Source organism: Gavialis gangeticus, unplaced genomic scaffold, assembly GCF_001723915.1.
Source record: "Gavialis gangeticus isolate Ggan-Ray unplaced genomic scaffold, GavGan_comp1, whole genome shotgun sequence".
NCBI lineage: Eukaryota > Metazoa > Chordata > Crocodylia > Gavialidae > Gavialis > Gavialis gangeticus.
Window position 1 is genome coordinate 4220508 of NW_017729029.1, and position 12189 is coordinate 4232696.

The 12189-nt window shown below is 51.4% G+C and overlaps 2 protein-coding genes across 3 annotated transcripts in view; both read right to left on the bottom strand.

Annotated features, from left to right (window-relative positions):
• P2RY4 (pyrimidinergic receptor P2Y4) overlaps positions 1 to 1854 on the bottom strand; it is a 12453-nt gene extending 10599 nt beyond the window's left edge. The window contains exon 1 of the mRNA XM_019521114.1: positions 1677 to 1854. The gene's annotated coding sequence lies outside the window, so the exon portion shown is untranslated. The remainder of the gene's footprint in view (positions 1 to 1676) is intronic.
• Positions 1855 to 5638: 3784 nt separating this feature from the next.
• The window catches only part of LOC109300477 (phosphatidylinositol 3,4,5-trisphosphate 5-phosphatase 2A-like), a 32395-nt gene continuing 25844 nt past the window's right edge, over positions 5639 to 12189 (bottom strand). For both annotated transcript variants that reach the window (XM_019521116.1, XM_019521117.1), the window contains exons 22-27: positions 10648 to 10736; positions 10120 to 10207; positions 9245 to 9400; positions 8884 to 8965; positions 7655 to 8219; positions 5639 to 6777 (exon numbers count right to left, since the gene is read on the bottom strand). In XM_019521116.1, coding sequence (XP_019376661.1) covers positions 6685 to 6777; positions 7655 to 8219; positions 8884 to 8965; positions 9245 to 9400; positions 10120 to 10207; positions 10648 to 10736 — 1073 coding nt within the window. In that variant the 3' untranslated portion in view covers positions 5639 to 6684. The remainder of the gene's footprint in view (positions 6778 to 7654; positions 8220 to 8883; positions 8966 to 9244; positions 9401 to 10119; positions 10208 to 10647; positions 10737 to 12189) is intronic.

Genomic DNA, 12189 nt, shown 5'->3' on the forward strand with positions numbered 1-12189 from the left:
TTGGTCTGACAGGACCTGCCACTGATGAACCCGTGCTGATTGCCCCTAAGCATGCAGTCCCCTGCTGTCCCCTCCTGGATGTGTGCCAGAATTATTTTCTCAAACAGCTTGCCTAGGATCGAGGTAAGACTAACTGGCCTATAGTTTCCCGGGTCCTCCTTCCTCCCTTTTTTGAAGATTGGAACCACATTGGCCCTCTTCCAGTCCTCTGGCTGCCACTACCCCACTGCCAAATTTCCAGACCCGTGGGTAGCCCTACAGGCTGGATGACATGCCCCTGCCCACCGGATTGTGTCTGCATGTGGGGTTGCTCTGCAACTGGGTCTGGTGCATGGAGTCAGACCAGTGCAGACAGTCATTCTGCAGCAGGATCCAGTGCACAGGGCTGGGCCACCACATCTGGTCACACCCACGAACCAGCTTTGCACACCAACCCCACACTGGCTCAGGCATATAGGCTGACTGCATGTGATCCAGCCTGCAGACCAGCCCTGAGCCACTCATCCAACCCACAGAGCCATATAAGTTGAGCACCACTGGGTGCAGCTGCTCCCGGGACCTTTTGCTCTGTCAAGGTGTAGTGTAGCAGGGTTCCCACCCCACCCCAGCCCAGGGACAGGCAGAAACTGCACCCTTCTTTCTCCCTCATGTCAAAGGAAGGGAAGTCATATAATCCTTCACAACTAGTGGAAATCAGAGCAGCACATGAAGCAACTCTGCCATGCACTAGGAAGGTATGTTGGACTGAGGAAGAAGAGGAAGTGGCCATGTGGATGGGAGGAAGAGTCCCTACCCAGTAGAAAATGCGGTTGTCACTTTAAGAAGAGGGAAAGAGACCCCTGCACTTGGTGAGGAGGGAAAGCAATGCTGACCTGAGCAGAGAGGAGTAGCCATGCTGGGGTAAAGAAGAAGAGGTGACTAAAGCAGTGGCCACAGCCACACTGGGGTGAGAAGAAGGGGGCCCGGTTGGGACCTGAGCCCCAGGTCTACCCAGTGACACAATGTGGGGCTGGCTGTTCAGCTATTTCTGTTTCATGGCCAAAAAATTCAGACTCCTTCCTCAGAGGAGCCCAGAATCTGGCTCCCTTTGAGGGGCAGAAACAATGTCTGCAGCCATTGCACACACATGCCCAAGAAGAAGGGAGAAGCAGGGGCCCAGCGCAGCTGAGTCTGAGTCTCTGAGAGGGTGTATAAGACTCTAGCAGGGAGGGGTTCATACACTGTACTTGTAGTGCAACACAGCTAGTGGGATCCAAGCCCTGCTGTGCCAGATGCGATAGGCTCAGGTACAACAGGCAGGCCCTGCCCTACACAGCTTGCCATCTAAGTGGCAGCATATATAGTGCAGCCCCAGGAGTGAGCGTGTCCTCCACCCACCAAAGCAGCTTCTTCCCTGCCCAGGTGATTCTGCTTTGCTGGCTCTAAAGGTGACCTGGTCTCTCAGTGCAGGACTTTCCCCAAGCCACCTTTCTTTGCCTGGCTGAGGTTACTCTCCCAGCAGGGGAAACATGGTAGCTCCTGCACCCCAAACACAGCAGTACTGGTGAAGCCCCAATATGGTGGGGAATTGGGTTGTCTCCTGCCTCCCCCCACCATGATTCCTGCAATGCTGCTCAGTGGCCACCCCAGCCACAATGTCACAGCCCTCATGGTGCCCCTCCCATGTGCCCCCTCACCTCTTTCCCTCGTGTCAGGGCCTCAGGCCTTGTGCATCCCTGTGTTGGGCTGGATGCCAGCTGGTTCCCATCCCTGACCAGTCTGTTCCACAGTCACCATCATCACTGCGCTGCTTCCTCTCCCCAGCCACTTGCAGTTTCAGACTTGCTCTGTGCAAAGTGCCAAAGAAGGAGGGGCGGGGGCGGGGCAAGCCAGTGCCAGTGCCAGTGCCAGCTTCCCTTCCTCCAAGCAGCAAAGCTGCATAATATACCTCTTGGAGAAACTGCTCCTTGGACGGCCACAGAGCCAGCCCCTGTGGGGAGTGCAGCCTCTGCCAATTCATGCTCTGTGGACCTGTCCCTCTGCCCCCAGTAGCCTTCTTCTCCCTCTGTCTCTGGACAGGCTCCTTGTCCTTCCCTGGTTCCATGTCAGACACATTCTGCCCCTCTCCTGCCCGTATCTTAGGCCCTTGAAATAGGCAACAAACTCTCAAAGCCCTCAGGGGATGCCCATTCCCACTGTGACATTCCCACAGAAAGGTCTGCGGAGCTGCAGGGGAGATGGCCTGCTCCGGCTCAGCCTGCTGCATGAAGGCAGTGAAAGCAAGGAGTCTGCTGGGGGGAGAGGGAAATTGCTGGCACTTGCATCACACGTGGATGAACTCTCCCTTCTGCTCTTCTTGGCTTCTGTCTCTCTTTCCCAGTTCTTCTCCCAGCCCTGGGACAGTGCTCACTAGATTCCAGTTAGGGTGGCCAGGGACAAAGCCTCTCTGACTCAGGAGGAGAGTCATAGCCCCTTGCTGTGCAGCTCTTTTGGGGATACCTCTGGGGAACTGGTTTTATTAGCGTTTCTCTGCATCAACCAGCTTCCCTGATAACACATTGCATGGAGACAGCAGTGTTGCGTTGCACTGACCCAACCTCATAACCTTGTCCTGTCTGTGCAGCCCCAGCTGCCCTGTGCTGCCTGCCCCTCTGAGGTGTCTGGCCCAGGAATCATCTCACCAGAAATCCAGGTGACTTCACTTTCTATTGTAACACCTATATATACACTGAGCTGTGTTTTGTGGGTTTTTTTCTCCCTCTGCATGTCTTTTGATATGGGCAAGATGACCCCTGTTGTTCTGGCCACGTGCTCAGCACATGGCAAGCTGGGGCCCATATCTGGGGAAAATATGTAAAGCCCTTTGGGCTCATTGGGCAGAAGAAGCAGAGGATTCTTCAGGGAGATTGGTTGGGAGAAAGACTGAAATGTGACCCTCCCAGACTGGACAAGGCTTGGGTGATTTCACACCAGGTGTATACAAAATGTAGACAAGGCTTGGGTGATTTCACACCAGGTGTATACGAAATGTGGACAAGGCTTGGGTGATTTCACACCAGGTGTATATGAACAACTCACTAAGGGTCTGGGGGTCTTAATTCATCTGCCTGCTGAGAGCTGTGCAGCTATACTGGGAACCAGAAAACCTGCTCCCCACGGGCAAGGAAGTTCTCCCCCCCTCTTTGCTGGAGAGGCAAGCAAACACTATTTGAAGGGAAAGCCACAGGTAGAGGGAGAGAAAGTCTGTTTTGGAGTTTGAGACTCCTATTTCCTCCCTCTTACTTTTCTTTTTTTCTTAAATGGGTTAACACCATGGGGGATTTTAATTGCCCAGGAATGGGTGCTGGCAGTTACTGGCTCCAGGGGCCTGGCCCCCTCTGTTTTGTAATTGTACTGTCTCAGCATGGGATATAGCTGAGACCAGATGTCCAGGCCACAGCCATAGGTCTGGGCCTTTTTTTCTGCTGTTTCTACATCTATGGTGTTTCCGCCTAGCTGCGTGGCTGAACCCCAGCTATATGGTCATGCCTCAGTGCAGTATAGGCCTGGCCAGCTTTTGCTGCCCAGCTCAGACCAGGTGAGGTAGGTTTAACCTGTCCTTCAGAGTTTTCTTTTTGAAGTTTCTGCGCGGTCCACAGGACCGCAGGAACCTTTTTAATTGTGCCCCTTAGGAACTGTTCTCTGTGAGGGCTGCCTCTGCTCCCAGCAAGCCAAAGACTTTGTCTCTGGGAGCCACTCTAGTTAAAGTGCCTGGAGTGTCTCATGTATCAGAGTCTCCACGCTGAAAAATGGTGGTGGGGACGCTTTAACTAAAGCTCGTCGAATGAGCTTTAGTTAAAGCAACCCTGCCATCATTTTTCAGCGCAGAAATGCTGACACATGAGATGTGGGAGTCTGCTCTGACACACTGTAGTTACAGCATGTGCCCAAAGGAAAACAAAATCTTGCTCAATGTCCTCTATGAACCTCATTGAAGCATATGGTGGGTCACATGGCATGGGTCCATCTCCATCTGTGATCTGGGCTGGGGGTGGCTGGATCGCATAACACTTAAAAGACCTTTGTGGAACGGGAGAAACACAAAGCAAGAGCTGTGACACTGCAGTGGGCTTGTATGAAAGCCGTTGTGAAATCCCCCGGGGCAGCCATATTTGGAGTGTGTGTGTGAAATGCTCACAAACACCTCTCCCCACCATGTTTGCGCTTACAACAGCAGGGAGTTCAGCAGCAGAGCAACCCAGCAGAAGTGCCACAGGTCATCTTGGAGATATGAGCTGTGGAGAGTATGGGGAATTTTTGTGTTATTTTTAAGGAACGTGTCTCTCAGTTTCTCCCACTCACTCTTCTACGATGACCTGCTAGGACAGAAAGGGATATTTCCTTCTCTGCAGCTGGGTGATGAAATATGTGTGTGTCACATAGGCACATCAGGGTTGGCATGAATGAACTCTCAAGAACCAACAAGATATGAATGGAGCTATCTCAGCAAAATGGGAAAATCAAGAACATGTGAAAACTGCAAAAGTAGAACTTCAGGCAAAGATCTGAGGTTTTGGGATGTAGTAATAAGCCCTTGGCTGCCCAGTGCAGTGAGGGAAAAGGCATCCTTGACGTTCTGGACCAGGGAGGCAGGTTGTGCAATCAGGTGCGTAGCTTAGCTCTTCCATTAAACCTAAAGACTCTAAAATCCTTTGCTCCAAATGACAGCTGTCCAGTTTTGGCTGTGCCATGGCACACATCTGCTGGCTACCTGGTCACCAAAGGGAAAACTTCAATTCTGGTTCTTTTGGACTTGCTGGAAGAACCACAGCGAGACATGCTCCTGCTAAAGCCAGGACCCAGTCTCAGTTGTGGAGCCTTGAGGCTTCCGCTTGGAAAAGCTGGACACCTGCAGCCCAGCACTAAAAGGAATATAATCCCTGACAGCCTATGTAAGGGTTGGAGGCACCATATACCCCATGTATCCACTGTCTGGTAGGGAAATCTTGTACAGGCAGTCCTCGGACTTGCAACACAATTGGTTCCTGAAAAACCACATCTTAAGTCAAAACATTGTATCTTGGAACCAATTTTCTCATAGAAACAATGTTATAAATGGGGGATTGATTCCTGAATCAAGGCCCGATACACTATTTTCACCAAAAATAACCCAGAATTTTGTACTCAATCAATTATAGATGAGTAATATAGCTACATTAATGTATTTATATTGTAAATAGCACTCATATTGATTTGGAAGGACTTCTTTGAGGTGACTTTGGTGGACTTGTTGAAGGGTTGTTGGCTGGCATCTTCTTAGAAGTCTTGACTGCAGGTTTTCATGGAATCTTGTCCGCCTTCTTAAAGAAAGTGTCCAGGGAAATTTGGACAGATGTTCTCCAGGGAGATGGGCTACCTGGCGAATTTGTTTGCTGGTGTGGTATGGCATTGGATCAAGCATCGTTAAGTTGAAACTGAGGTCAGAAAGTTGAAACATGGTGTCAATTTATAAACATCGTAAGTGCCATTCGTTGTAACTTGAAACATCTTAAGTCGAGGACTGCCTGTACTCTACATCTCCACAATTTGCTCAGCTCTAGCCAGTATCATCTCCCTTGCCCTGCTAGAGACACCAAATTCATATTGTGAAGCCCACAGTTTAAAGAAGACAGACTGTGAATTCAGTGTGGAGATTCCTCATAGCTTTGGAGTTTTATTGTTAATTGACATAGAAAGTGCATCTCATAAGAAACCAGCAATATGGAGCCTTTAGAAAAATCACATGTAAACTGTAACTAAAAACAGTGAGCACCCCCATAGGGAGGAGTAAGACACTTGAGGGGAAGATAGTAGGGAGTGCCCTGCAAGCTCCGAGATGCTGAACTCATGAAAAGAACTAGGTGTGCTTCAGGATAGGAGGAGCCTGGACTCCATTGGGCTTAGCCGGGGCATTCTCCACAGGGCAGAGCTGAGAGCTCCAGGATGCTACAGTGCTGGGGACCTGCTCAACATATGATGTTGCAGCTGAAACCCTTGAGAAACCAAAACTGTGTCAACTAACTGCAAAGCACCATGGGACTGCAGCACTGGAAACTGTGGAGACCACAAAAGATCTATTGTGGCTGAGGCCACATGAACCCTGTGGTTCTCACCTCCCCCAACTCATGCTGTGCCGGACTGAGTGTAGCTAGAGCACTGGGCTCGGCATTAGGGTTGAGGCCTAGCAGTCTTTTAAAAAGAGGCTGGGAACTTTCTATGGTTCAGAGAGGGAGGGAAGAAAATTGCTTGAGAGAGTGCCAGAATCTCAACTGGAGCTTGCCTATATATTTTGGCCTCTCTGAAATCCCAGCCCCTCTCCATAGCATGAGGCAGAAGAGTTTGGGATTGTGGCTAGATACATGAGGCTACTCCCTGCTTTGGTACAGCCTCAGTCAGATGCACAGGGAACTTCCTGTAGTTGCCACCATGGGACAAGATGAAATCAGTGTGACAGTGAAGACTGCAAAAGAAGCCAGCAAAGGGAATGATTTAAATCCAGAGGCTCTTAGCTCAGTGATCTCCAGTCCCGGCCCACTGCCACTGTCTGGGACACAATGTCTTGCATAGCTCCTCTCCACATGCTCCCAGCCATTTCCCTGAGGAGTACAAGGACTTCTAGGCGAGTGAATGCCAGACTTAATGCAGCCCTTGGAGTTCAGTTTCAGGCTGGGTCTCTGTTGCAGGCCCTCACAGTTGCTTTTGTGAAGCTTGGCTTGGAGAAGCATGTGGCGAGTGGGGTTCAGCACTGCGGCTGTCAGCAGGCCCTGTACGATGGTGTCTCTAGACAAGAGAGAGGAGGAAAGCAACAGAGACAGAAGCCAACAATGTAGCACAAAGCAGGGCAGACCAGGCCTCACCTGCACCACACATGGCTATTGGACACCAAAGGGATTTGGTGTTTCAGAGGCATTCTCCTCCCAGAGTGCTCTGCACATATGACTGAACTAGGAGAGCCTAGCTTCTTGCCCCCTTCCCCAACCTAGGACTCTGTGGTCATAACTTAACCAGGAAGCCTGGAGGACACACCAGTTTGACAGTCATTCCCCAGTAGGGAGCAAAAGTGACTTAAGCCAACAATCTCTCACATACCCTCAATACCCTTGTGAGCCCCAGGACAGGAAAGATACTTGAAGAACACTGTATCTTCTGGGCCATTTTCAAATAACCCATCCTCCTACTATTCCAGGCCAAAGTGCCTCAGACACGTGCCTATGCTCCACAAATGCTCACTCCTGCCACCAAGCCATTAAGAGAGAAGAACACAAGATTGTGGCTCAGCTGTATGGCAGCAAGGGGCATCAAAAAAAACCTTCCCTCATCTCCAGCTCTGCTGATTTCCCTGAATTTGGGCCCACAACATCCCTGCTACTCCACCTACCTTCTAACCTGCAGCATCCTCATACTCCATCCCTATGCCTGTCGTAACTCAGATGGGCTGCTGTGCTCAGTATGAAGAGGGCAATGCAACTAGAGTGGGAAAACTCTAATTCACTGCTGATGGTGTGTCTTACACATAGGTCCCCAGAGGTGAGTCCTCTGTATCCCTCTGCCCTTCCTAGGCCCAGGGAAAAGCCTTGACCAAGCTCACGGTTTTATGACCAGGCAGCAGGGCATGCTCCAGCACCTGTGCTCTAGAGAAGCCTCCCCCAAGACATACCTCTAGGTCACGGCTGAGCTGGTGACTACTCTGCAGGAAGACTGTCCCCTCCCGGCAGTCATGTGGTGGAGGCTCCAGTGCACTGCGCGTATGGCGCAATGGGTTCTTCCGGCTCTTCAGTTGTCTGGTACCCAAGCAGCTTCCCCTCTTGTGGGGCTCTGTGTCCAGGTCACTGAGGTGCTTGGCCAAATGCAAGGCTGTGAGAGAATAGTCACTCGATGCTGGCATGTCTCTCAGCAGCAGAGCTGATTTGGGCCTCTTGTGCCTTCCAGTCTGGAGAGGGCTGAGCTGATGCCCATATGACGTGCTCACAGGCACAGAGTAATGGGGGCTTCTCTGCAGCGCTTCTCCTGAGGAGGAGCAGGTCTGTTCTCCTGCCAGGCTCTGGAGCCTGTGGCCTGGCACATGGCCCAGGCACGCTTCTTCCTGTACGTCACTGGCTGAACTGTAGGGAGGCTCCAGCAGGTTTGTACCCAGCGTCCAGGTATTAGGGACTCCCTCAAATATGAAGTAGGCTGGATTGGTGTAACTGCTGGCTGTCTCAGGGAAGCTGAAGGGCCGGCTCCTAAAACACAATAGAGCAAATAGGTGTCATATAAATCAACCTTGTCCCAAAGTGTCTCTCAGCGGCTGGTGCTACCACTCCTCCTACAAGAAGTTCCAACACTCCACTCCTAGAAAAAACACACAACTCCACTAGGCAGATAATCTCAGCACCCTGAGACAAAAAAATGGACATTTCCAGAGGACAGACACAATCCTAGATCTTTGCAGAAACAAACTGGCAGACTTCCCTAATACTTTGAGGGACAGACAACCATGTCAGTCTATGTGGGATGACTGAGAATTCTGCAGGCAAGCAAACAGCTGCTATTCACCTCTGCATTCATCTGGATATGGAAACAAAAGTGATTATCTTCCATCAGAGGCCCAGGACTAGCAACAACAATATCCTAAAGCAGGGGTGTCCAACCTTTTTGAATGTGGGGTCGGATCATTAACTTTTTATCACCCAGTGGGCCGGCAAGCCATATTCAAAGACCTCACAGGAAGCAGTATCACATCACCCCCCCAAAAACAAAAGTATAGTGTTTACTTTTGTTTCCTTTCGCAGCACCTCGGGCCTCAGAAAACAGCTTGGAGGGCCGCATAGAGGCCCGCGGGCTGTATGTTGGACAAGCCTGTCTTAAAGGGTTAGCGCCTGAGGTGCAGAACACAGGTAGAGTTACCTGACAGACTGCTGAGATGGCTTGGCGCAGGGTGAGGTGTCTCCAGGGGACTCTGTCGCATCTGTCTCAAAGCTGATCCACTCTGCAGAGAAGAAAAGATCATGTAGGCTAACAGAGGTGCAGGGAAAGGAGGCTTTCCTTCTAGACTGCCCAACAGCCCTGGCTGACAGGAGGAATGGGCCAAGACTGAAGGCTGCAGGGAGCTCCCAGTCAGTCCAAGCCAGACCTCTCACTGGTCCCACAGGGAAGGGGACAGGCGCTCCCAGCTCCTCCAGGTCCAACCTGCCCTCAAGTGATGAACTGAGGCCCTTATCGCTGAAGCAGCTGGAGTAGAAGCAGTTCAGCAGCATGGCTGTATTACCATAGAGCCTCTCCCGGGTGCTGCGTCTGTCCTTGGGGACTCGGACTTTCATCCAGCCACGCATAGAACCTGTTTCTTCACCCCGGTGGTAGAGGAAAGTCTCAAACTGCTGGGCCAGGCTGCTGATCATAGACCTCATGGCAATGCAGCACTCACCTGCAAAGAGCATAGAGTTGGGCATTGTCACGGTTGCTGAGGATCCCATCAACAGCAGCTGCTGCCATCCTGCTCCTATTCACACAGGCCCACTGGAGAGAAACTGGGAGCAGAGGCTGGCAGGCGGGCTTCACACCATGATACGACACTCACGAAGAACAGGGAGAATTCATATGCCCAGGGCAGTGAGCATGGGTGTTGAGGGGGAGTGTCCTGCCCAGACACAGTTTCAGCTGTGGAACATATGTCTTGGATGTTCCCCTAGTGCCCAAACAGCTGGAGAGGCTCTTTGCTCCTGACGGAGGCAGGGGGAGTCAGTCTGCATGGCCACAAGTTCAGGCTTCAGCGGACATCTTCAGTAAACACCAAGCACTGAGTCCTAGGTGTAGCCTGGAGGACAGGGCACAACACTTTCTGCAGGACATCTAGCTCCTGGGTAGCAGGGGCTAGAGAGCAGAACTGTACTGTTGTGAGAAGATCTGATGTGGCTGCTGGTTGCAACCTGTAGCCCTCTGGCTGAAGATCATGCAGGTGAAGTCACTGTGTGGCCTGGACCTTATACTAAGCACATTTGCACACCCAGACCCTAGTCGTTCCCTGCCTAGGCCCTGGCAGCATATGTACAGCTTGTAGAAATCCTTGCCACCATCCCCCTCAGCCCACCATGGGGTGGATGTGCCCCCTGGCCATCCCAAATCCACTCTGCTTCAGATACACACCGTATGACTCACAGCCATCCACTCCCTTGACGCTGAGGAGCAGGTGCTGGTCCAGCAGGTACTCCAGGTCCGAAAGGATTGGATTCAGCTGCACACAGAGACAACACAACACTCAGGGGAAGGGCTGCAGCCCCCCAACCCAGCCACACAGCCCAAGGGCACGAGCACTGGGATTAGGAACAGAGACCCAGCAGTGACCCACTGTTCCTCAGTGATGGCCTCTAGTGGTCACCACAGGTTTTGCTTTGCGTAAGGAGAACTCAGGAGGTCAGCCAGGGACAGATGGAGGAGGGGAGTGTCAGCCTCAGAGCTGGTAGGGGGAGATCTGGAGTGCCACTAATCAGGGAGGTAGACAGTGTGAAGGAGGGAGAGCCTCAGAGCCTACGGGGTGGGAAGCCCGGGACCCTGACAGAGTGAACAGAACATAACACCATACAGTCTGCCCCCGTCCATGCTCACCCCTGCCCCACTCATGCCAGTCCCAGTCCATGCACGTGCCCCCATGCCCGCAGCCATCTCACTGCTTACCACTGGCAGCTGCTTAGCCGACCAACTGAGTTTGAGAAAGCCAGGGATGTCACTGTTTTGGGAGCTGTTCTCTCCACTCCTCTGAGACTCTGGTGAGGAATCAAGGGATGGAATTATGAAAGCAAAGATGCCTCCTGCTCCAGCCTTTTACTCCCCTCTCTCTCTGGCTACCAACCCCTCCAGTTTGTCCTGAGCACTGGCCACATTGCCATAGGATGAAGCATGGTCCCCACCTGGGACAAATTCCAATTGTCCACATCCGAGATGGACTTGCCAGTCCTGCTGCTACTATGCTCCCAGAAGCATCCTAGTACCCTTTACAGACACTGCCCACTGCTGGCATGCAGTCATCTCTCACGCACGACAATAGCAGCTATTTATACAGTGCATATCAGCCTTATACAAGCAGATTAGGACAGCAAGTGAAGACAACCCACAAATCCAATTGAAATTGTAGGGTGCCAGAAGGTCACCTAAGCAGGAGTGTGGCAATGACACCTGTAGTGTAGCTCAGTCCTGACAGAAAAACACCCTATGGCCACCAAGGAGCACTGTGTAGAACTGTGTTGGTTAGTGATGACTCAGTTGAAATGCTGCTCCCCACACCAGGAACCTGCAGCCCTGGTTCCTCCTTAGAATCATAGAATCATAGATTAGGGTTGGAAGGGACCTCAGGAGGTCATCTAGTCCAACCCGCTGCTCAAAGCAGGACCGTCCCTAATTAGATCATCCTTCCCTAGGCTTTGTCCAGCCAGGTCTTAAAAACCTCCAAGGACGCAGATTCCACCACCTCTCTGGGTAACCTGTTCCGGTTCTTTACTATTCTCCTAGTATGAAAATTCCTCCTAATACCTAACTTAAACTTCTCTTGCTGCAACTTGAGACCATTGCTCCTTGTTCTGTCATCTGCCAACCCTGAGAACAGTCCAGCTCCATCTTCTTTGGAATCACCCTTCAGGTAGTTGAAGGCTGCTATTAAATTCCCCCTCAGTCTTCTCTTCTCCACACTAAATAAGCCTGGTCCACTCAGCCTCTACTCAGAAGTCATGTGCCCCAGCCCTCTCACCATTTTTTTGCCCTCTGCTGGACTCTCCAATTTGTCCACATGCTTTCTGTAGTGGAGGTCTCAAAACTGGACACAGTACATCAGACACTGTCTCTCACCCCATCCTCATCAATAAATTAAGCAACTGTGGCATTGATGCCTACACAGTTGGATGGGTAAAAAATTGGCTGATGGGGTGCACCCAGAGAGTAGTGGTGGACAGGTTGTACTCAACCTGGTGAGATATGAGCAGTGGGGTCCCCCAGGGCTCAGTCCTGCACTATTTAACATCTTCATCAGAGACTTGGACAAGGGGGTGAAAAGCACACTGTCCAAGTTTGCTGATGACACTAAGATGTGGAGCAAGGTGGACACACTTGAAGGGAGAGAGAGGCTGCAAATAGATCTAGGCAGACTACAAAAGTGGGCAGATGAGAACAGGATGGGGTTCAATGTAGACAAATGCAGGGTGCTGCACCTTGGGAGAAGGAATCCAC